Genomic DNA, 25929 nt, shown 5'->3' on the forward strand with positions numbered 1-25929 from the left:
GCCAACACTAAGGGACTCTGGCTAACAAAGTTCGCAGATGACTGCAAAATGGGAGCCATTACTGAATCCCCATATGATGTGGATACTCTACAAAAGGGCCTTACAGAGACAGATGCTTGGTGCCAGAGCCATGGGCTCAAGCTCAATGCCAAGAAATGTATAGTTATCCCCTTTGGGAAAAAAACATGTACCCGTGAATTACCACATAGGTGGCAGTACACTAAACACCGAAAGTGTGATAAGAGACTTAGGGACACAAGTGGACAGTGGTCTCACCTTCGATAACCACATCGCCACAACAGTCAGGAAATTTTTCTATGCGGCACACCTCATCACTAAGGGCTTTTCATCCAGAAAAAAACTGTACTCATCCCTCATTAGATCTATTATAGACTACAAAACGCCCCATTTGGTATGTACCTCTCAAGACATCTGCAACAACTGGAAAGACACAGACCTAAAGCAGATGCCCTACACTGACTGCCCTAAAAAGCTCCAGCTATACACTCTCGCATATTGTCTACTCAGAGGTGATCTCTGCTTAACATACAAGGCCATGTCAAACCCAGAGCTGTTGGACATGCTACACTTAAAGAAATCCCAATCCCTCAGAGCCACACGTTCCAGGGATCTAAACCTTGTCATCACAGTAAACAAAACATGCTGGAGGGATAGGTTCCTGACCCAGAGACTCCCCAGACTCTGGAATAGACTGCCCATACATGTCAAGCAGAGCGCCTCTTTGGCCCTCTTCAAAAGGAACCTTGATGATTGGATGGGAGAAAGGATATTCACCCCGGGGATCATGTCAGTCACCCAGCTAGACAGGGGTCCAAGGAAGTAAACAGTGTTGGAAGAAATAGCCAGAGAATTGTTATGGCTAAGCTTGTATAGGCCCTAGGGCTGATAGCCTAGTACCATCCTATGACCCTATGAGCTGAAACTAAAGTTACTTACCAGTTTTCCCTTTAGGGTCTTTTCCATCAATTTCCTATCACACACGTAAATCTGGCAGGCCTATTGCCATCTTTATCAATTTTTATATGTATGTATGCATTTATTTATTGCAGTCCGAGTTAAAGTATGTAAAGTCCAGGTGTAGTTATAGCCTGAAATAAATACATAAATAATAAAATTGTTGATGCGTGCCCTGTTATACATATCTTGACTGTTTTTATTATATATTGATCTCCTGTGAGGTACCAATGTCCATGAGTCGCTCTAAAAGGTTAATATTACTTTATAATTTCTTCTACTCAGAAATGACCTGACAGGGACTACCATAATTATTTGATTTTTCAGGAAAAATTGTTTTCTCAGAGTGCATTATTTCTATATAACATTTTGTGCTATTCCTTTTGTTTCAGGTTGTTTTGCTCCTTCACTTAGAAAGGGCTTATTTTGAATTTCTGCTTTATTTTTGAATTAGTAGGTTTTTTTTGCACTTTTTTCTAGCTCAACCATTTCCTGGTTTGCTAGTTACCTCTTTGACAGACAGCAATCTGTTAAATGTCTCTCCACACTTTGCCTTGCTCTCCCCATCAGGATGGGAGCCCTTCAAGGATCAATACTTGGTCCACTATTGTTCAACATCTTTACCAACTGCCTGTATACATCCTGTCAACAATCCTGTGTCATACAATATGCAGATGAGTCCACAGTCATCACTGTAGCTGATAACCTCTCAGATCTGAACACACTTACCCAAATATCTTTCAAAGCTATTGAAAACTGGCTGTCCAATAACCAGCTAATCTTAAACCCTAAAAAAACCAAACTCTTGCTTTTTCTAACTAAATCCCTCAACTACCTTAAACCCTCTTTCTTTATCTCATCCCTTAACAAAACTCCCATCAAAGTAGAATCTCATATTAAGCTTCTGGGGGTCACAGCAGATGGCCAAGTCAAATGTGATCTTCACGTCCTCAATTGCATCAAGAAAATCAATCAAAAACTTGGACTGCTCTACAGAAACAAAAAAATCTTAACAAATGAGGCTCAACTCTCTCTTTCTCATGCCTACCTACTCCCTAGTCTCTTCTATGGCTCACGAATCCTTACCAACCTACGGACCACTCTCTTAACAAAAAACTAGAAGCCACCTATAACAACGTTGCAGGATTTGCAGCTAACCAAACCTTTAAATCTTACCACTGTCTTTCTCTCAACACATTAAACTGGTTAGAATTTCCCCACCAACTACTACTCTCCCAGCTTCAGATCATACATTCCATCCTGTATCTGGTCTCCTTTTGTCCTGTTGTCTCCTTTTACAACCCCTACCAGGGCTCTTAGAAGCTCTGATCCGAATCTATTACCAATTTACAAACAAAAACTTCAGTAAGACACAATATGTACAGTTACTCCCCCCTCCCTCTCTTGGAACAAACTTCCCCTGGATATTAGAAGTATAAACCACCCTCAACACCTTTCTAACTAACAGCGGGACTTGCCCCTGTAAACATCCGCCATGATCTTATCTTAGCAGCAGGACTTGCCCCTGTAAACATCCGCCATGATCTTATCATCACTCACCGACCCCAGTCTCTGGCAAAACTGCCCTCCTGCCTACTTTATCACTCCTGAATTCTAAATCTAAATCCTCTGACACTTCTTTTACTGCATATCACTCACTTAAATTTACCTTCTTTCTAAATGTTCTCAGTATGCTTCATTCACTACCTGCATATACCAGTTCTCCAAATCTCTACTTCTAATATGATTAATGTTACTGTCTTGTTAAACATCTGTGATTAACTGCATTAATTTCTCATTTAAACCCACCCTGTGCAAACCGATGCTTTTATACAACCTGTGTCTCAGGAGATTGCACATTCTTATTTTGTGACCTATGGATCTGTGATTCTATTTATTGTATTACTTTAACTTTTTCTTTTATTATAATAATAATAATTATTATTATTATTATTACTATCCTTTTGGGTCCAATTGTGGAGCTTTTCTCCCCAGGCCTCTGCTGAAAAAGGGCAACAGCTCAGTCGGACTCTCCCGGTCAACAAATGCCATATCAAATAAATAAATAAATATTCTTCCACTGCCTGTTGAGCATCAGCTCCCTCTCAAACTGATGAGCATCTGTTCATTCCCTAATCTTCGAGAGGTTTTACCCTTTTTTGTCACTGAATTACTTTGATTCATGTTCTCTGTTATCTTCTGTATGGACAAGTATCGCACGCTATTTTTTTATCTTTTCCAGGCCAAGCAAATCAGTTATAATGAGCAGTAAGATATAAAAACCACGGAGACAAATTTCAAAGAAAATATGGCAAGATTTTATGCAAACACAATGTAATTTGTTCTTTGGAATTTAGAAAGCTTTGGTATGTTACCAAAAGGGGAAAAGCAGCCAGGTTTTGTCAAAAGTAAGTACTGTTCTGTAGACAGGAAAAGTAGTGTTTAGGTTATAGTGTTTTATGGAAGAATCCACCATTGCTCAATGCACTGTGTATCTGTAAAGGTAGGAAGATGCTAAAGGTTATAAATCTTAGAAAAGTTCGATTAGTGTGTTAGCCATGAGCCCTCCGCAGTCTCAGGGATACCATTAAGTCATTTATTGTTGCTTTTCATATTATTTTGTGCTTTGACCATGCTTTCTGTTAATTATACATTTCATGACATTGATTTATATTTGGTAGCTGAGTGGGTGGACTGGTCAGTTGACTCTTTTCCGCCATGATGTGGAATCAGTGCTCCATAAAGTTAATTAAATGGAACTGCTTGCAAAGAGAATGGAAACAGCCACAACCTTGATCATAAACATGAAAGTGAAAAGTGTCAGCAGTGCTGTAGTTACTGTTATATTTGTTGTTTAAGTGCAAATTAGAAATGTTATGAAACATTTGACTTGTACATACAGCTTTATGAAGATTATTTATTTTCTGATCCTTACTTTTTTCCTGTTCAGGATCACTGGGAGCTGGAGCCCCTTCTGATGGTCAGTGCATGTAAGAGAATTAATCCTCAGTAGGAAACCCACTCATTGCAGGGTATATGTTTACATACACAGACACAAGAACACATGTACGTACACCCACACCTGCACATACATACACAGACATACACACAAAAACACAGCTACGTACACCCACACCCACACCCACACATACGTACATAGGCATACACACAAGAACACATATATGTACACCCACACCCGCACATATGTACACAGACATACAAACAAGAACACATGTATGTACACCCACACACATGTAAACAGGCATACAAACAAGAACACATGTACGTACACCCACACACTCGTACACAGACATACACACAACAACACATGTATGTACAGCCACACCCGCACATACATACACAGTCATAGACACAACAACACATGTACGTACACCCACACACACGTACACAGACATACAAACAAGAACACATGTACATACACCCACACACATGTACACAGATATACACACAAGAACACATGTACGTACACCCACACACACGCATACACAGACATACACACAAGAACACATGTACGTACACCCACACCTGCACATACGTACACAGATATACACACAAGAACACATGTACGTACACCCACACACACATACACAGACATACACACAAGAACACATGTACGTACACCCACACACACGTACACAGACATACACACAAGAACACGTACATACACTTACACACACACACACACACACACACACACACACACACACACACACACACACACACACACACACACACATTCACAAAAAGTACATATACATGCACACAAGAACACATGTAGACAACAGACAGACATGCACACAAACAAGAACACTTGTAGATGTACAAACACACAAGAACTCGTGTCGACAGACATTCAGACACACACAAGTACACATAGAAACACAGACAAGCATGCACAGACACACACACAAACACGCGCGTGTGCGTGCGAACACATGTAAACATGTGCGCACACACACGTGCAATCATAGACACACACATGCACACACCCAAACAATTGCATCAGACACATACCTGTGGGCAAAACGTTAAGGTAGCCTGCCTGCATGTCTTTGGAATGTGAGAGAAAACTGGAACACTTACTGAAAACCTACAAAGACACAGACGGAGGACATGCAGACTCCACAAAAAAGGCACCCTGGCTTGGAACCAAACTGCTTAACAGAGCATTATGCTGCAGCAGTGCTACCTGCTGAATCAGTGTGTCACGCCTACCCTCCGAATCAGTGTGCCACGCCTACTCTCTGAATCACTGTGCCACACCTACCCTCTGAATCACTGTGCCACCCCTACCCTCTGAATCACTGTGCCACCTCTTTTATTAAGATTGATGAAATCAAAAGCATAAGAAGTGTTTACATATAAAATTAAGCTCTGCTGTAAGCATTTAAATACTTGAGAAAAACATCAGTTATGTAAGATCAAGAATTTATTTAATTTTCCTTAAACAACAAATAATCTTCTGTGTTACTATTTTAATTTATTGCTAGAATAATCTTGTCAGTTTAGTGTTGATATTTAAGTTGGAGACTGCACCAATGCTTTTGAAAGGAAAGTTTAACTGAAAAAAAACAGCAATTGCACTGAATCTTTAAGTTACATTTTCAGTCTGATTTTCCTGTTAAATCCTGATCCTGTTTGTATTTTTGTTGTAAAAAATAATGTATACTTGTTCCTAGCAGAAGCAGTATCCTAGTGTGTGCATTTTGGAACAGTATAGCAGCTTAGCCACATGTCTTGCAGTCATTCATTTAAATTATTTGCTTTTGCAAGCATTTCAAGCAAACGTTTGCTTGTACCCTCACCACTAATGTCTGTCGTCTTCCTTCCAGTGACAATGCCATTCGTTCATTATTTCTCCCAGTGCCACAAGCAGACACACCTGTTTCCACATGGCAGGTAACACAGACACACCTGTTTCCCCATGGCAGGTGGGTCCTCCCTCTTTAGAGAAGAAATCCTTACTGGGCACTTTTGAGTTTTCTGTAGTACCCAAGGCTGAGAGCTTAGGAAGGAAATGACATAGCTGTGGCCAGACAAGGTATTTTTAGCTGCAAGAGAATCATAACTTGGATGGAGGAGAACAGCCCAACTCAGGAAAGCAGAATATGCAGTGATTCTGTGTGCATAACACCATGCTCTTATGCAAGTTCCACTATAGCTGCACAACATCTACCTCACCCCTCCTATGCTACAAGTAAACACAGCTATGAGATCATCCCCTCCATTGTCCACTAAAGGGTGACACATGAAGCCCAGCCCATACCCCATTCTCCAGGGAAAAAGAGTTCATATTGGCTGCTCAGTTCATTCCCTTGGGCATCTCCTTTAGTGCCTAGTTTCACTCCTTGAACCCAGGTCTCCTGGGTCCCAGTCAGAGCTCAATCCTTCTGCACCAGCTCTTCAGTGTTTTCATTACACATGACATAGATCAAAGGGTGGCACAGTGGGTAGCATTGTCACCTCACAGCAAGAGATTCTCTGGTTCAATTCTAGGCTAGGGTGCCTTCTGTGCAGTTTGCATGTCCTCCCTGTGTTCTAATAGATTTTTTTTTCTGGGTGCACTAATTTCCTCCCACATTCCAAAGACATATAGTAGGCAGACTGGACACATTAAAACTGACCCATAGGAGTGAGTGTGCTTGCATTCGCCCAGTGGTGTGAACATTGGCTCTAGATGATTGTCAGTGTTGAGGTGACACCTTGACCCCAAGTGTAAAGATGGGAAAAAGGGATTGTGGATGGATGGATGGATGATAGAGGCATGGTCCACAGTTTGCGGTTAGTGTACATCTGAATTATAGTGATAAAATTATGTTTCACAAAATGTTCTGTATATTAGAAACAGCTTTTTGTGAGTAGTGAAAGATTAAACAAGTGTTTTTATTCAGTTTGCAGAAGTAAGACGTAAGGCCGTTTTATGGGGTGCTGGATGAAGTATGATACAAGGTGATTAGCATCTGTAACTGTACCCCGTTAGATATGTAAATGGGATGCCTTGTGTCACTGAGGTCCTTCCCTACTGCCTTATATGTGTCCTAAGTAGAAATGCATTGCCCAGGTGATAGGAGTTAGCAGTTGTGCTTCTCAGTGTTTGTCCTGTTTTTGTTTTGTGTGACAGAGGCCACTCCCATTCTCAGACTTACTGTCCTTTGAGTGCAGGGTTAAAGGCTGTGCTCACCCTGTACATACATTTCATAAGAGTCATAACTATTCTGACATTTACATCTTAGCTCTAGTGTGCCTTAAAGTGCAAAGCAGTGTCTGTCTGTCTGTGCACTAATAATATTTGTAAGTCCATCTCACTGGTACACCATGGTGTTTGTCCCACTTGCTGTTTTTTTTTCCAAAACAAGGATGGTAGGTACAGTAGCTGACTTAGTGTTTTATACTCCCCTAGTAGGCAGATTGATCTCGGCACTTTTGTAATGCACAGATTTGTTGTTCAGATCATTTAATTTTTAATTTTTATTTCTGAATGACGAGCTAAAATCTGAACTGTCTTCTCTAGAATACAAAGTGAAAGATCTTTAAGATTTAAAGCACTACAAATAAAACAAACTTATAGCTATACAAGTGAAACAAAATTTGTTATTTTCTAATTCATGCAGCTATAATGTTCATTATGAAGTCTGTCAAAGATTCTAGATGCAGACACATTATTTATTAAAACAGTAACATGACACGGAATATCTCAGTACAGAGAGATTCAACCATATGCAGTCATGAGTTCTTTTATACTTTCCTAACAGAAAGAAAACTGAGCTTATGCAACGTTTAAGGTTGTCATAACTATGATGAAATTCATTTGTGCACATTCTCAAGGCTGGAAAGAGTTGTTGTTTGTCTTTCAGCTTTTCCCGGCAAGGGGTCGCCACAGCGGAACTCTGGTCCGCTAATGATTGGCAGTAGATTTTTACGAAATGCCGAGGTGCCAGCTCGACGCCCAACCTTCAATGAAGGCAAGCCCATTTACGCACGCATGTCTTTCAAACGCTACCCAACATGGAAAAATATTGAAAGGAGGACAGTTTGATAAATTTTATATGTTCTTATCTAGACACTACTAAGTGTGCAAGACCTGTATTCAAGAACATCCCTAACACACATTTGGTGCTTTTCATAGGTTCATAGGTTGATACTAGGCTATCTGCCCTAGGGCATTTATAAGCCTAGCCAGAGTGTGTTTGGCTTTCGCCACCCTTTTAGATTAGTTGACTGTGCCTCTGTATAATAGGTCACAGAAGATAGCCCTTTTGAGGTTAGTTTACTGTGCCTCTGTCTAGTAGGGACACAGAAGAGATCCCAGGGGTAAACCTACAATCTCCCATCCACTCATCAAGATTTCTCTTGAAGAGGGTTATTCTCTGCCTAACATGGATTGGGATTTTGTTCCAGAGTGAGGGGAGCCTCTGGGATATGAATCTGTCCCTCCAGCATGTCCTATTTATTTCTGTGCTGTGGTTTAAGTCCCTGGAGCATGTAGCTCTAAGGGATTTGGATTTCCTGAGGTGGAGCTGTCCATTAATTCTGGGTTGGACTTGGCTTTATACATCAGGCACAGATCGCCTCTGAGTAGGCGGTAAGCAACTGAGTAGAGCTGGAGTTTCTTTAGCCTAACTGCGTAGGGCATCGGTTTGAATCCCTTGATCCTCTTGGTGAGGTACTTTTGGGGTCTTTCCAGTTGCTGCAGGTTTCGGGTAAGGTACATCCCAAATGGGGCATTGTATTAAATTATGGGCCTGATGAGTGATGAGTAGAGGGGTACAATGACCTCTCTTGATCTAGATGTGAACCCTTTCGTGATAAGGTGGGCTATATAGAAGGTCTTTCTAACCACTTTGGCAACGTGATTGTCAAAGGAGAGATTTTTATCTACTTGGGTCCCCTCACTCAGACAGATGACACTATGTGTACATGTAGTCTACACTTTGTGGTAACATTTATGAATCCCCCTCAATATTTAAGGCTGAAAGAAAATCAGTAGGAAAAATAAGATTAGAAGGAAGAAGGTGTGAGTTCCGCTTGTGCTGTTTGTTCACTCAGAATGGTGTGCACTTAGTGTAGGTGCTAATGAATCCCAGGGATGTTTTATGTGTTTACTTTAAACGAGCTTATCGCAGAGCACATTTTGTGCGAAGAACTGGATACATTAACCTTATAATGTCTACATAGTTAGAAGAAAACATTTATCATCTGCTTGTTAGTGTCTTAAAAGGGTCAAGTTGCCTTTTGTTGCAAGAATTACATGAGAGGTACTGTAACAGCTTAAACGAGAATCTTCAGAAACACAGGCAATCCACTAAACAGGTTAGTAAACCGACTGTAATTTGTTTTAGATTTCCTGAATGTAAGTCAGTGAGCATCAGTGCCTAGGCTCACAGACAAATAACTTGTGTCAGAGCCATGGACTAAAACTAAATGCCCAGAAATGGATAATAGTATCCTTCAGGAAGTCATCCACCCCTGGTAACTATCATATGGACAACACACCCCCTAAGAGCTGAGCCAGTAGTCAAGGACTTGGGGTCACATATAGACAGTAATCTAGCCTTTGACCATCAGGTGTCTATAGTAGTGAGGAACTCATTCTATGTTGTGCAACTTATAAAGAAAGGTATGGCATCTAGGTCCAAGGAAGTCATTGTCCCACTGTATTCGGCATTCATCAGACCTGTAATTGAGTACAGTGCCCCCTTTGGTGTGTACCTAATCAGGCATATTCAACAACTGGAACATCCACAGAGGTTCCTCACTAAAAGAAAACAGAGTGTAAGTAACATGTCCTTTGCAGACTGCCTCAAGGCCCAATCTCTGTATTCTGTCTTCTACAGGCTGTTGAGGGGAGATCTATGCCTGGCATACAAGGCATTGTCAGATCCCACTCTAATGGACCTCCTGCATATTCGCAAAACAAAAAGCACCAGAATTACCCGTTCTAAAGACTTATACCTTGCCTGTGATATAAATAGACCTGGAGAGACAGGTATGTATCCCAGAGACTACCCCTGTTCTGGAACAGGCACCCCATTCATGTGAAGTAGAGTTCCTCTCTAACCAAATTCAAATGTAATTTGGACAATTGGATGTGATTAGGAAATTCATCCCTTGTTTGGTACCTATGTCTCTAATGGGCATAGGCAGCCTGGAAATGTTTCATCTGCCAGGCTCCTGTTTGTAAATGTTTCACCTCCCAAGCCCCCTGCTTACACTTATCAAGGGTACCAGGACTTATCAAAGATTTGAAATGCATGGCTAGGCTTAAAAAGGCTCCTGTGGTTATTAGCCTAGTAAACACATATGAACCCAAGACTTGGGACTGCCTTATGGCTGTAACACTAATTTTATGCTTTGAACAGTGGCTATTAGGGAGTAGAGCCTGTACGTCTTCTGACGGTACCATTCCTGGTAATGATGAAGAAGGGTGGGACCTTTCCTGGTAATGATGAAGAAAGGTGGGACCTTTCCTGGTAATGATGAAGAAAGGTGGGACCATTCCTGTTAATGATGAAGAAGGGTGGGACCATTTCTGGTAATGATGAAGAAAGGTGGGATCATTCCTGGTAATGATGAAGAAGGGTGGGACCATTCCTGGTAATGATGAAGAAAAGTGGGACCTTTCCTGGTAATGATGAAGAAAGGTGGGATCATTCTTGGTAATGATGAAGAAGGGTGGGACCATTCCTGGTAATGATGAAGAAAGGAGGGATCATTCCTGGTAATGATGAAGAAAGGTGGGACCATTCCTGGTAATGATGAAGAAGGGTGGGACCATTCCTGGTAATGATGAAGAAAGGTGGGATCATTCCTGATAATGATGAAGAAGGGTGGGACCATTCCTGGTAATGATGAAGAAAGGTGGGACCATTCCTGGTAATGATGAAGAAAGGTGGGATCATTCTTGGTAATGATGAAGAAGGGTGGGACCATTCCTGGTAATGATGAAGAAAGGAGGGATCATTCCTGGTAATGATGAAGAAAGGTGGGACCATTCCTGGTAATGATGAAGAAGGGTGGGACCATTCCTGGTAATGATGAAGAAAGGTGGGATCATTCCTGATAATGATGAAGAAGGGTGGGACCATTCCTGGTAATGATGAAGAAAGGTGGGACCATTCCTGGTAATGATGAAGAAAGGTGGGACCATTCCTGGTAATGATGAAGAAAAGTGGGATCATTCCTGGTAATGATGAAGAAGGGTGGGACCATTCCTGGTAATGATGAAGAAAGGTGGGATCATTCCTGGTAATGACGAAGAAAAGTGGGACCATTCCTGGTAATGATGAAGAAAAGTGAGACCATTCCTGGTAATGATGGGACCATTCCTGGTAATGATGAAGAAAAGTGGGACCATTCCTGGTAATGATGAAGAAAGGTGGGACCATTCCTGTTAATGATGAAGAAAAGTGGGACCTTTCCTGGTAATGATGAAGAAAGGTGGGACCATTCCTGGTAATGATGAAGAAGGGTGGGACCATTCCTGGTAATGATGAAGAAAGGTGGGACCATTCCTGGTAATGATGAAGAAAAGTGGGAGCATTCCTGAATTCTCAGGTTATTATGCTTCCTATTGGTAAGACAAACATAATCTCAGAGTTGCTTCTTAATGTTTATTTAATTCTGTGCATTTTTTGTATCTGATCTATTTATTTGCCTGTGATTTCAACAAGACAGTTTATAGAATAATTAATAAATCTTTTCAGTTCATTAAAATGTGACAATCATTCCAGCACATTGAGCAAACTATGGGAAATGTGTGGAAAAATAAATAAAACCAGTATATTATCCCAAGTGTTTAGAAATGAAGTACATTGTTTTCTCACTTCTTATTAGCCAATGAAACCACTATCCACAGAGTCACTGAGACTACATTTTCATCTATGTGCATATTGAGCAAGGACTAATTTCAAGAGTTTGCTGTCAGCTGCACTTATTTTGCTCCCAAACCAGAAAGACTCCCATAAGCTGTTCATCATCATAAATCTGTTGCCTATCCTCACAGGTCAGTATAAACTATCATGTACCGTATATGGATTATCAAATCCTTACTCCCAGTTGAGGCATTTTTGTGTCACCAGTTGGTTCCCCTATCTCAGCAGATCCACACCGGATGGCCTTCATTACAAATGTATCCTGCCATGTTCCATAATCCTACACAGCCCCCCCCCCCCAGATTTTGTCAGCTATCAATATTATAAAACTTCAAAACAAACTGGTTGAAACATTGTTTGATTGGGGCAAGCGTCTCGGGGGGCTTCTCCACACACTCTTTACTTTTATATACCCACTCCACAGTTTCACAGGTACAGCAAAAAGAAAAATTAATATAGAAAAGAAGTTACTGCTGGCTTGCAAATAGAAAACACTCTGGCTGTCATTTTCTATGGATATAGTGATCAGAGAGTTGAATACTAGGGAGATGGATTCGACTGGTTTAAACACAGTCTACTCAACAGTTGAAGAGGTGTAGGGTAATGGACATACACCAGCTATTATGCATTACAGGTCTATTTTCCAACCCTGCAGGCTCAATTGATTCATTCTGCATCATAGATCAATTTACTGTGTTCCCACAGGTCTGCACAAACTATTCTGTGTCACAGATGTGACCTCTAGTCTAGTGGGTCAACACAAAGTAATCTATAGTACAGATTTAGTCCACAAGCAGGATTGGGACAGATTAGGATGGCACAGAACCTGTTAATGAAAACTGGCTCTTGGGACATGGCATGTTATCCTGCTGTTTAGGAAGTAACCAAAGCTTGTAGGGGAGAAATGAAAAGCATTTCTTAGGTATAGATGGCCTTAACTCTGTGCACAGCACTAGCTGTGGGACCAGACTTCATGTAGAGGTGTGATCTGTCTCCTACTCTGAAGTTGTTTGTCAGCAAAAGCAAAGTAGGGTGTGAGGATACTCATAAGCCCTCAGCTGGGCACCATACATTTCAATTCCTTGCCAGCAGATGAGAGTATTATTTCATTGTGATTGTAAGTTGATGAAAGTAAAACTGTTTACAGTTTGTGCTTGTGCAGCTAACAGCTGTTTGCGCTCTACAGTTTGTGTTTGTGCAGCTAACAGCCGTTTGCACGCTACAGTTTGTGCTTGAACAGGTAACAGGTGTTTGCACTGTATAGTTTGTGCTTCTGCAGCTAACAGCTGTTTGCAGTCTACAGTTTGTGCTTGTGCAGCTAACAGCTGTTTGCACGCTACAGGTTGAGCTTGTGCAGCTAACAGCTGTTTGCACTGTCTGTCTTCTTTGAGGCTGTAGGGGCGGGACCTGACAGGGTGCCACCTACTGACTCTGTAGTTTTACTGGGAGACTACACTGTTCACATGGGGAACTGGGAGGGGTGTGGGCGGTTGGAACAGCCTGCCTCATATGAACCTGAGCAGTGAATTTTCATTGGACTTTTGTGTTAGTTGTGGATTGTGTATAACCAACACCACATTCAGCATTGAGATTGCTGATGAGTGTACATGGTACCAAAACACCTAGGGCCAAAGCTTGATGCTCACCTTTGTTGTTACTTCATCAGACCCGATGGTGTACCCTCTGAATACTGTAGTTGACAGAGAGAGGAGCTAAGTTGTTAGATGATCACCAGTTGGTGGGGATTTGGGTCAGATGTATTGGTAACTGCACAGACAGAGAACACACAGATATAAAGTGAGAGTATCCTGTGAATTTATAACAGATGATGAGCGGACAGATTATCTGCTGTGGCGACCCCTATCCGGGAAAAGCCAAAAGAAAGAAGTTGCTATGCAGGATGAGTTCATCTCACAAGTCTGGAAAAGTTTCTTCTGTCTGGGGGGGAGTGGTAGTATGAAGTCAGAATAAAATATGTTCAAATCCTCATTGTTTATTTCTGTATTGCTGTTTGTTCACTGGATAATTGGGCTGGTCTGTTGACCCTTTTAAGCTATGACTTGAGCTCAAAGAGCAGAGAAAAATATATTAAGATCTTACTAATTAACAGTATCATATATAAAATGGGTAAATGGTAAAATTCTGTACAGAATGATAAGATGTAGTCAGAGTGCAATGAGAGAAGAACAAAGAAAGTATACAAGTTAAGACATAACTAAAATGCAGTGCAGTCATACATATAACACATAAACATATACTCGCATATACATATAACACATGATCATATACTCGTATATACATATAACACATGAACATATACTCGTATATACATATAACACATGAACATATACTCGTATATACATATAACACATGAACATATACTCGTATATACATATAACACATAAACATATACTCGCATATACATATAACACATAAACATATACTCGTATATACATATAACACATAAACATATACTCGTATATACATATAACACATAAACATATACTCGCATATACATATAACACATAAACATATACTCGCATATACATATAACACATAAACATATACTGTGATATACATATAACACATAAACATATACTCGTATATACATATAACACATGAACATATACTCGTATATACATATAACACATAAACATATACTCGCATATACATATAACACATAAACATATACTCGCATATACATATAACACATAAACATATACTCGTATATACATATAACACATAAACATATACTCGTATATACATATAACACATGATCATATACTCGTATATACATATAACACATGAACATATACTCGTATATACATATAACACATGATCATATACTCGTATATACATATAACACATGAACATATACTCGTATATACATATAACACATGAACATATACTCGTATATACATATAACACATGAACATATACTCGTATATACATATAACACATAAACATATACTCGTATATACATATAACACATTAACATATACTCGTATATACATATAACACATAAACATATACTCGTATATACATATAACACATAAACATATACTCGCATATACATATAACACATAAACATATACTCGTATATACATATAACACATAAACATATACTCGTATATACATATAACACATGATCATATACTCGTATATACATATAACACATAAACATATACTCGTATATACATATAACACATAAACATATACTCGCATATACATATAACACATGAACATATACTCGTATATACATATAACACATGATCATATACTCGTATATACATATAACACATGATCATATACTCGTATATACATATAACACATGAACATATACTCGTATATACATATAACACATGAACATATACTCGTATATACATATAACACATGAACATATACTCGTATATACATATAACACATAAACATATACTCGTATATACATATAACACATGATCATATACTCGTATATACATATAACACATGAACATATACTCGTATATACATATAACACATTAACATATACTCGTATATACATATAACACATAAACATATACTCGCATATACATATAACACATAAACATATACTCGTATATACATATAACACATAAACATATACTCGTATATACATATAACACATGATCATATACTCGTATATACATATAACACATGAACATATACTCGTATATACATATAACACATGAACATATACTCGTATATACATATAACACATGAACATATACTCGTATATACATATAACACATTAACATATACTCGTATATACATATAACACATAAACATATACTCGCATATACATATAACACATAAACATATACTCGTATATACATATAACACATAAACATATACTCGCATATACATATAACACATAAACATATACTCGTATATACATATAACACATAAACATATACTCGTATATACATATAACACATTAACATATACTCGTATATACATATAACACATTAACATATACTCGCATATACATATAACACATAAACATATACTCGCATATACATATAACACATAAACATATACTCGTATATACATATAACACATGAACATATACTCGTATATACATATAACACATTAACATATACTCGTATGTACATATAACACATAAACATATACTCGCATATCCATATAACACATAAACATATACTCATATGGGATCCGGACACATGCTCGACTAGCATATGTCTGAATCACAAAACATTGAACACACATACACGAAAGCGCTTAACATTGACAAGCACTTCTGTGTATGTGTGCCTGTTTTCTAGATCGGACTACTTTGCGGGTAAGGGAAAATTCCCTTTTCCCCACTGTAGTGAGATCTCAGAGTGAGAATAATAAAGTAGGGGGGTGGGGGGTGCAAAATGTAGATTTTTTTTTTTGAGCTACACATACACGGAAGTGCTTTTTGATGTTAAGCGCTTTCTTGTATGTGTGTTCGATGTTTTGTGATTCGGACATATGCTAGTCGAGCATGTGTCTTAGACCCACTCATATATACATATAACACATTAATATATACTCGTATATACATATAACACATAAACATATACTCGTATATACATATAACACAAACATATACTCGTATATACATATAAAATATATACATATAAAGTGCTACATCAGGTGTGAAAAAATTCTTAAATGTATTCTGTTATCTAAAGTAGTCTTGGTTGCAGTTGCAGATAGAGTAAGTGCATCTTTGAAGCTTTTAATAGTTTCTAACTTTTTGATGCCTGTAAGCAGATGATTCCATGTTGCAGGTATGAATCTAGAGAAGGTTCTCTCACCTACAGCAATTTTAAATGGAGGGTGCACTAGAGAGAAACTATTGTCCTCTGTACTTATGAGTTCATAAGGGCTGTCTTGTAAAGATAGTTTCAGTCTGGGGGGACTTTATAACATTGTAAATTAGAGTACTTAAAAGAAAAGTGACCATATAGAGGCACTGAAAGCCATTTGGAATTTTTTAGCGAATTGCAATGGTGCATCTGTCGGTCTGCCATTGGAATGAATCTGTAGTGTATATTCTGTGAGCATAGGAGGATGAATGCATAATGAGAAAAGGAAAGCCTTATTCCCATTTGGGTATTTTTGGCAAGCAGTGGGTGGGAAGACATGCCTGATCTTGTAACAAAGTTTTAATTGAGCAAGGACTTTGTTGGTTACACTATCTCTATGTGTGGTAAAACAGAGAGTTGTATCAACGTCAGGGCCTAGGTAACCCTGCTCGGTGACGTTGGGTACCATGTTCCCATGAAGATTTGCTAAGTGAATCGAGGGGGTAGTGGGTAATTTCTTGGATGAGGCGAAGACCATGAAATGAGTTCATTAGTTTTCTTAAACTTAATTAGTAGCTTGCTAGAGAAGGAACAGGTACATAATTGTGTGAAGTTGTTCTCTAACTTGATTTGCAGGTAATAGTGACTTTTACTAGATTGTAGTAGCAGCATTTCATTTGCATATATTATTAATTTAAGGTAGTTGTAGGGGGAGATCATTAACAAAGAGGGAGAATAGTCGAGTAGAGTATCTTAAAAAGAATCTTGTGGTGCGCCTCTCTTATATGCACCAGCAGCAGAGGAAGAGGCATTACTACGGACTTGGAAGGTTGTCTACAAAACTAATAAATAGTGTTATTAGTAAACCTGAGTCTTGCTTATGGTTGACTCTTTCACAAGCCTTTGTCTTGTCAACAGAGACCTGTTATAATGAGTCCATCATTCAGGTTATAAATGGCATCAGTGGTCATTAACAGAGTGGTGATGTTACTGAAGGCATTGCAAAAGCCATGCTGTGCATTCCATAACAGGCTGGGTTAAGTAGTTGTATAAAAAGTTTTTTAAACTATTTTGGTAATGAGACACGAGTTAGAAAAATCCCTCATCAGACCCATTATAGAGTACAATGCCCCATTTGGCATGTACTTCGCAAGACATCTACTACAACCAGAAAGGCTACAGAAATAATTCACCAAGAGGATTACCAGCCTCAAACAGATGCCATATGCAGACCGTCTCAAAAAACTACAGCTCTACTCCATTGCTTATTGCCTAGTCAGAGGCGACCTCTGCCTAACATACAAAGCCATGTCAAACCTAGATCTGTTGGACATGTCACACTTAAAGAAACACAATTCCCTCTGAACCACATGCTCCAGGGACCTAAACCTTGCCACCACAATAAACAGAACATGCTGGAGGGATAGATTCCTGTCCCAGACTTCCCATGCTCTGGAACAGACTACCCATTCATGTCAAGCAAAGCTCTCATTAGCCCTCTTTAAGAAAAATCTCGACAACTGGATGGGAAATAAGAAATTCACCCCGGGGATCACTTCTGTGGCTCTGCTAGACAGTGCCGCAGGAAAATAACCTTCTTGGGTGGCGAAAGCCAAGGAACTTTTTTTGACTAGGCTTATATAGGCCCCAGGGCTGATAGCCTAGTACCTACCTATGACCCTAGGTGTATAAACTTTTTCAATGCTGTGTGGAAGGCAGCAGCAATAACAATATGTTGATAAACGGAGGTGGTGGCCCCCATTTATAGACGGGGAACAGAACATTGTATTCCAGTCATAAAAGGCACATTGTCCTCTGTTTGTTATGATATGTAAGTAACATGCATTTATATCAATGATATTATAATGTACAGCCATTTAATGAGTCCTTTTTTGTGTGTCCTTTGTTTCCTAGGAACATGCTTGCAGTTTGGGACAATATATTACACGTGAGTTTGTAAAACTGCACCAGTTTCTGTCCGACAAGGAACAACAAAATAATTAAACAACTGAGGCATGAGGATGTAATAGCTCTGAAAGAGATGGATGAAAACACTGAGCGCATTAAACGTGAGGTTATGGCCACACACGTAACAGGGTCTGATGCAAGCCTGCAGCTCATGAATGAAGAAACAGAGATACTAAACAAGATGGGGGAGATCTTTGATTGTACTAAAAATGCTGTTGTGGCAATTCAAGAGGCAGTTTCTGTTCTTAATGTGAAGCTCAAAAAAGTAGTAAGAATTCTAGGAGAAATGAAAGAAAATATTGAGAACCTTAGAAATGATGTGGCCAAGCAGAAGGTCAGATCTCGAACTGACCTGGAGCTGAAGAACGAAGAAATGAAGGTTCTGCAAAAGACAGAAGTAAAGCCTGAGTGCTCTAGGGATGACATCATCATCACCCAGGAAGCAATGGCAAATGATTACCTGGATCCTGCAAAGGCAGAGCTGCTTGATTTTCTGACAGTAAGCTTCTTTTACTTTTTTTTTTTTTGTGTGTGTGTGAGATTTGTGTTTAAGAATGGAATGATGGCCTTGCGGCTGATAAGAGGTTCAGAGGTTCAGTTCTCAAGCACACGGACTACTGGAATTAAGAAACTTGATTGTTGTAACTCAGTGTTAATACTTTTACTGCTATTCACTTATATATACTACAGATCAATATGATACAATATAGACAAAGTTGTTATTTTGTTGAAATATAGCTACATTGAGCTGCAGTTTATTGAAACAAAAAACATCAAAAATGCGACAAAACTTCTTATTGAATAATAGAGATGTATTCGCATATAATTCCCATAGAAATGAGATCTCCACCCACAATCACACCCTCAAGACATCCCTCTTAAACAGACATCATTATAAACCAGCCACTGGGGATGCACAAGCCAGTGCACTTCTTCGTGCCGGTCCCAAGCTCGGATAAATGGGGAGGGTTGTGTCAGGAAGGGCATCTGGCGTAAAACATCTGCCAAACGACATATGCAGAAACCAATACAGATTTACATACCAGATCATTCGAGGCCCAGGTTAACAATGACCGTCACCAGTACTGTTAGCCGACAGGGTGCTGGCAGAAATTGGGTTACTGTTGGCTGAAGGAGGAGAAGGAGAAGAAGAGAGGGAAGGCATGCCCGAAGGCAGGAAGAGAGGAGGAAGGTTAGGAGTGTGGTAGTGAGGGTAGGAACTTTGAATGTTGGCAGCATGACTGGTATAGGGAGAGAGCTAGCTGATATGATGGACAGAAGGAAGGTTGATATATTGTGTGTACAAGAGACCAGGTGGAATTGAAGTAAGGCCAGGTGTATTGGAGGTAGGTTCAAATTGTTCTGTCATGGTCTGGATGAGAGGAGAAATGGGGTAGGGGTTATCCTGAAGAAACAGTATACCAAGAGTGTTTTGGAGGTGAAAAGAGTGTCGGATAGAGGGATGTTTATGAAGCTGGAAATTGATGGTGTAATGATGAATGTTGTTAGTGCGTATGCTCCGCAAGTTGGGTGTGCGATGGATGAGAAAGAAAAATTGTGGAGTGAGTTGGATGAAGTGGTGATGACTGTACCCAAGGGTGAGAGAGTGGTGATTGGAACAGATTTCAATCGGCATGTTGGTGAAGGGAACAGAGGGGATGAGGAAGTGATGGGTAGGTATGGTGTTAAGCAATGGAATGCAGAAGGTCAGATGGTAGTGGAGTTTGCAAAAAGGATGGACAAGGCTGTGGTGAATACATATTTTAACAAGAGGGAGGAGCATACAAGAGTGGAGGAAGATGCACACAGGTGGATTACATCCTATGCAGGAGGGCAAATCTGAAGGAGATTGGAGACTGTAAAGTGGTGACGGGGGAAAGTGTAGTTAGGCAGCCAGCATAGAATGGTGGTCTGTAGAATGACATTGGTGATCAAGAAGAGGAGGAGGAGGAGTGTGAGGGCAGCACCAAGGATCAAATGGTGGAAATTGAAAAAGGGTGATTGTGAGGTGGAGTTCAGGGAAGAGTTAAGACAGGCACTGGGTGGCAGTGAAGTGTTACCGAAAGACTGCTAGAAAGGTACTTGGTGTGACATCTGGACAGAGGAAGGAGGACAAGGAGACGTGGAGGTGGAATGAGGAAATACAGGAGAGTATACAGAGAAAGAGGTTGGCAAAGAAGAAGTGGGATTGTCAGAGAGGTGAAGAAAGTAGACAGGAGTATAAGGAGATGAGGTGCATTGTAAAGAGAGAGGTGGCAAAGGCTAAGGATAAGGCATATGAAGAGTTGTATGAAAGGTTGAACACTAAGGAGGGAAAAAAGAACCTGTACCGATTGGCTCAACAGAGAGACCGAGATAGGAAAGATGTGCAGCAGGTAAAGGTGATAAAGGATAATGAGGGAAACGTACTCACTAGCGAGGAGAATGTGTTGAACAGATGGAAGGAGTACTTTGAGGGGCTGATGAATGAAGAGAATGAGAGGGAGAGAAGGTTGGATGATGTAGGGATAGTGAATCAGGAAGTGCAATGGATTAGCAAGGAGGAAGTAAGGACAGCTATGAAGAGGATGAAGAATGGAAAGGCTGTTGGCCCAGATGACATACCTGTGGAAGCTTGGAGGTGTTTAGGTGAAATGGCAGTGGAATTTTTAACCAGATTGTTTAATGAAATCTTGGAAAGTGAGAGGATGCCTGAGGAGTGGAGAAAAAGTGTTTTGGTACCGATTTTTAAGAATAAGGGTGATGTGCAGAGCTGTAGTAACTACAGAGGGATAAAACTGATCAGTCACAGCATGAAATTATGGGAAAGAGTAGTGGAAGCTAGGTTAAGAAGGGAGGTGATGATTAGTGATCATTAGCATGGTTTCATGCCAGGAAAGAGCACTACAGATGCGATGTTTGCTCTGAGAGTGTTGATGGAGAAGTACAGAGAAGGTCAGAAGGAGTTGCATTGTGTCTTTGTGGACTTAGAGAAAGCATATGACAGGGTGCCTAGAGAGGAGTTGTGGTATTGTATGAAGAAGTCAGGAGTGGCAGAGAAGTATGTAAGAGTGGTACAGGATATGTACAAGGGTAGTGTGACAGCGGTGAGATCTGCCGTGGGAGTGACCGATGCATTTAAGGTGGAGGTGGGATTACATCAAGAATCAGCTCTGAGCCCTTTCTTATTTGCACTGGTGATGGACAGGTTGACAGACGAGATCAGACAGGAGTCCCCGTGGACTATGATGTTTGTAGATAACATTGTGATATGTAGTGAGAGTAGGGAACAGGCTGAGGAGACCCTGGAGAGGTGGAGATATGCTCTAGAGAGAAGAGGAATGAAGGTCAGCCAGACTAAGATGGAATATATGTGTGTGAATGAAAGGGAGGATAGAGGAATGGTGAGGATGCAGGGAGTAGAGGTGGCCAAGGTGGATGAGTTTAAATACTTGGGATCAATAGTTCAGAGTAATGGTGAGTGTGGAAGAGAGGTGAAGAAGAGAGTACAGGCAGGGTGGAGTGGGTGGAGTAGAGTGTCAGTAGTGATTTGTGACAGACACGTACCAGGAAGAGTGAAAGGGAAGGTCTACAAAAGGGTAGTAAGACCAGCTATGTTATATGAGTTGGAGATAGTGGCATCGAAAAAAGGCAGGAGTCAGAACTGGATGTGGCATAGTTAAAGATTTTAAGATTTGCACTGGGTGTGATGAGGGTAGACAGGATTAGGAATAAGTATATTAGAGGGTCAGCCCAGGTTGGACAGTTTGGAGACAAAGCCAGAGAGGTGAGATTGCGTTGATTTGGACATGTGCTGAGGAGGGATGCTGGGTATATTGGGAAAAGGATGCTAAGGATGAAGCTGCCACATAACAGGAAAAGAGGAAGGCCTAAGATAAGGTTTATGGATGTGATTAGAGAGGACATGCAGGTGGTTGGTGTGACAGAGCAAGATGCAGAGGACAGGAAGAAATGGAAACAGGTGATCCACTGTGGCGACCCCTAACGGGAACAGCCGAAAGAAGAAGATTATAAAACCACATAACCTTCTTTACCTCACAGCCCTCAAAGTCAAAAACTTCAGTATTACTGGATGTCTTAACACCCATATACAACTTCCTATACAAACACAACAGGCCGGTGATGTCGCTAGAGTTTGTGCCACCCAGGACAGTCCATGAGTTTGACACCCTTACCTTATGAAAAAAACACAATATATATCAAACATACTTGACAAAATGTGAAAACAACGTATAATGAAAAAATGAAGTTGTTATGTTTATCTCTGAAGTGCAAAAATTAATTACAGTATTTTACAATGTTATTTTCCTTGCTCTTCTGTTAGCAAAATTGTCAGTGACATTGTTGAAGTCTGTTTCATTACATTCCGTAATAGAGAATAACTTGCACGTTTCCACCTCTCACCACCCATGGGCTACAAAATTAATTATCAAAATGTTAGTATATTTGGCTATGAGTAGACAAAAGAACCACCCACCACCTTTAAGAAAGTGCTGCCCAGGGCAGACCACCCCTCTTGCCCCCCCCCCCCTACACTACTGCAACAGACATCACATATTAAAAATGTTCATTCTGCCACAATGTACCATGTTGTGCCTCCTCCTCCTCTTTTCCTCTTCACCTCCCTCATCCCCCACAACCAATGCCAAACATCTTCACAAAATGTACAACCAGTCAACATATCACTATGTATTACCCCCTACTTCTATAACTTCCACACCAAAAAAAACACCACTACAACCTCCCAGTAACCAGACCAAACCCATTCTCTAGGCAACCAGTCTCAGTTTCACTCTTCTATAAAATTACAAAGATTCGCAAACCTATGTCTCCCCCCTCAAAAACACAAAGGACCTCTGTCAAACTATCCTTCATAATCTTTATAATCATTCTAAAGAGTTACATTGAACGCAACCCAGACCCAACATCTCCCTTTCCTCAACATCAGAACTACTCCCTTCCTACACTGGCCTGTGCTTTCCTTAATGCACATATCTGGTCTAACTTGTTTCTGATGCTAAGTGTTTTTATTTCCCAGCACAACACAGACATTTTAGCGGTCACAGAATCCTGGGTCAAAAAAGACCCCCCCCCCAAACTTCCAACACTTTCTGTATGTCAGTGATGCCAGACCAGGCAAACGCTCAGGCGGAGGATCACCAGTTATGTAAAGACATAACCTAAACCCAAAAGTTATTGCCCAAGGACAGTCCACCTAAGACTCCAGTCCTAACTGGATTCTTCTAAAATTTCCAGCTCACAAAAGCAAACCACTGCTGGTCGCTAAAGCCTATCTACCACCCCCTGCTTCCATAAATAAATTAAAATCAATCATTTTTAACATCCTTTAATAACTGTCTCACAAATAATAAAATAGTAATTTTAGGTGACTTCAACCTTAATTATCTTGTCCCTCTTTCAACTGACATGGATACTTTCTTTGCAGTCCTAGGCTTTCTTCAGTTCATAAAAAAAAAAAAAACAAGACCTAACCTCAAATTCTCTAAATACTCCACACTCAACTTGATTATTACAAACATAGTAAACTCCATCTACATAAACATTTGGCCACCATCTTTAAATGACCATGGCCCAGACACCTTTGCAATTATCAACCATCCTATAAAATTGCCACAATTATTATAGGCCTTCAGAAACTTGTGTAGCAGTAATATTGGTAAACAAAAGCTTTCTCACAGCCCACAACTGTGACCATAAACTCCCCTTAAACGACTTTAATAAAGCAACCATAAATCTAACCAATTTTCTACTCCAGCTATAAGACAAAATTTTCTCCAGTTATTCACAGGCTTTATAAACCCATCAAAACGTAATGGCTATCCACCAAACTCAAACATTGTCTTACTTTAAGGGATAAAGCACGGCAAAAATGGAAACAAACCTCCACAACTGACAACCATACATCCTTTATAGCCTTACACAACCTGTCAAAAAAGTCCATCATAAAGTACAAAAGAAATCTGCATAAAACTACACAATAATTAAAAACAAACAGAGGGACAATGGTACACAATAATTCAGATAATTTTTACCGACATTATACTGATGATTTGTTTTTCACTGAAAAGTTTCAGTACAGGAATTTCATGAGTATATGCATATTTATTTGTTTATTAGAGTAGTGCACTAATGAATACCAACCAATGTCAGGCTCAGCCCAGGCAAAATAAAACGTATTTCACAAAAAAAAAAAAAATGCAGAAATGAAAGCAGTAAGGAAGCAGTTCAGACTAGTTACACAGACAAATGGTAAATATATATATATATATATATATATATATACATACACAAACACACACACAATCTAGTGAGCAAGCAGATTGTTGTGTACAATCAAGAAGAGTGCAATGTACAGTATAGGCATTAATTTTTACAGTGGGCAAATCTTCATTAAATCTAGGAAGGAGAAGAGACTTGAAAAGAAGATAGAGATAGTGTGTTAGGTGATACATCCTGTGTTAAAGTAGCAGCATTTGGCTTGGATGAAGAAGTGACTTTTGAGCTGATTCTGAATATGGAGTAAGAATTGATTTAGAGCTTGTCAAAGATTAGGTGGTGGATAGGATAAAGCATGTGCAGTGCTGTAGAGTTTGGTTCTAGGAGTAATGAGAGCTGGTGTGACAGAGCATGTGCAGTGCTGTAGAGTTTGGTTCTAGGAGTAATGAGAGCTGGTATGACAGAGCATGTGCAGTGATGTAGACTTTGGTTCTAAGAGAAATGAGAGCTGGTGTGACAGAGCATGTGCAGTGATGTAGAGTTTGGTTCTAGGAGTAATGAGAGCTGGTATGACAGAGCATGTGCAGTGCTGTGGAGTTTGGTTCTAGGAGTAATGAGAGCTGGTGTGACAGAGCATGTGCAGTACTGCAGAGTTTGGTTCTAGGAGTAATGAGAGCTGGTGTGACAGAGCATGTGCAGTGATGTAGAGTTTGATTCTAGGAGTAATGAGAGCTGGTGTGACAGAGCATGTGCAGTGCTGTAGAGTTTGGTTCTAGGAGTAATGAGAGCTGGTGTGACAGAGCATGTGCAGTGATGTAGAGTTTGGTTCTAGGAGTAATGAGAGCTGGTGTGACAGAGCATGTGCAGTGATGTAGAGTTTGGTTCTTGGGTTAATAAGAGTTGCTGTGGCTTGTGCGTATTGTCTCAGGTTAATTGAGGAGGTTTTTGCCATGAAGCCTGGAAGCAAGGGCAGGAAATATCTGGAGTTTGAGTAGTTTGTAGAGTCAGGACCCTAACAGTAGGTTAGTTCTTTGTTTCATTGG

The 25929-nt window shown here is 40.0% G+C and overlaps 1 protein-coding gene across 2 annotated transcripts in view; it reads left to right on the forward strand.

Annotated features, from left to right (window-relative positions):
• LOC122790380 (zinc finger protein 560-like) overlaps nt 1–25929 on the forward strand; it is a 164201-nt gene that overhangs the window by 58971 nt on the left and 79301 nt on the right. For both annotated transcript variants that reach the window (XM_044057894.1, XM_044057893.1), the window contains exon 2: nt 18596–19148. In XM_044057894.1, coding sequence (XP_043913829.1) covers nt 18723–19148 — 426 coding nt within the window. In that variant the 5' untranslated portion in view covers nt 18596–18722. The remainder of the gene's footprint in view (nt 1–18595; nt 19149–25929) is intronic.

The sequence above is a fragment of the Protopterus annectens genome, chromosome 16.part0 (genome assembly GCF_019279795.1).
Source record: "Protopterus annectens isolate FY-2018-M chromosome 16.part0, PAN1.0, whole genome shotgun sequence".
NCBI lineage: Eukaryota > Metazoa > Chordata > Ceratodontiformes > Protopteridae > Protopterus > Protopterus annectens.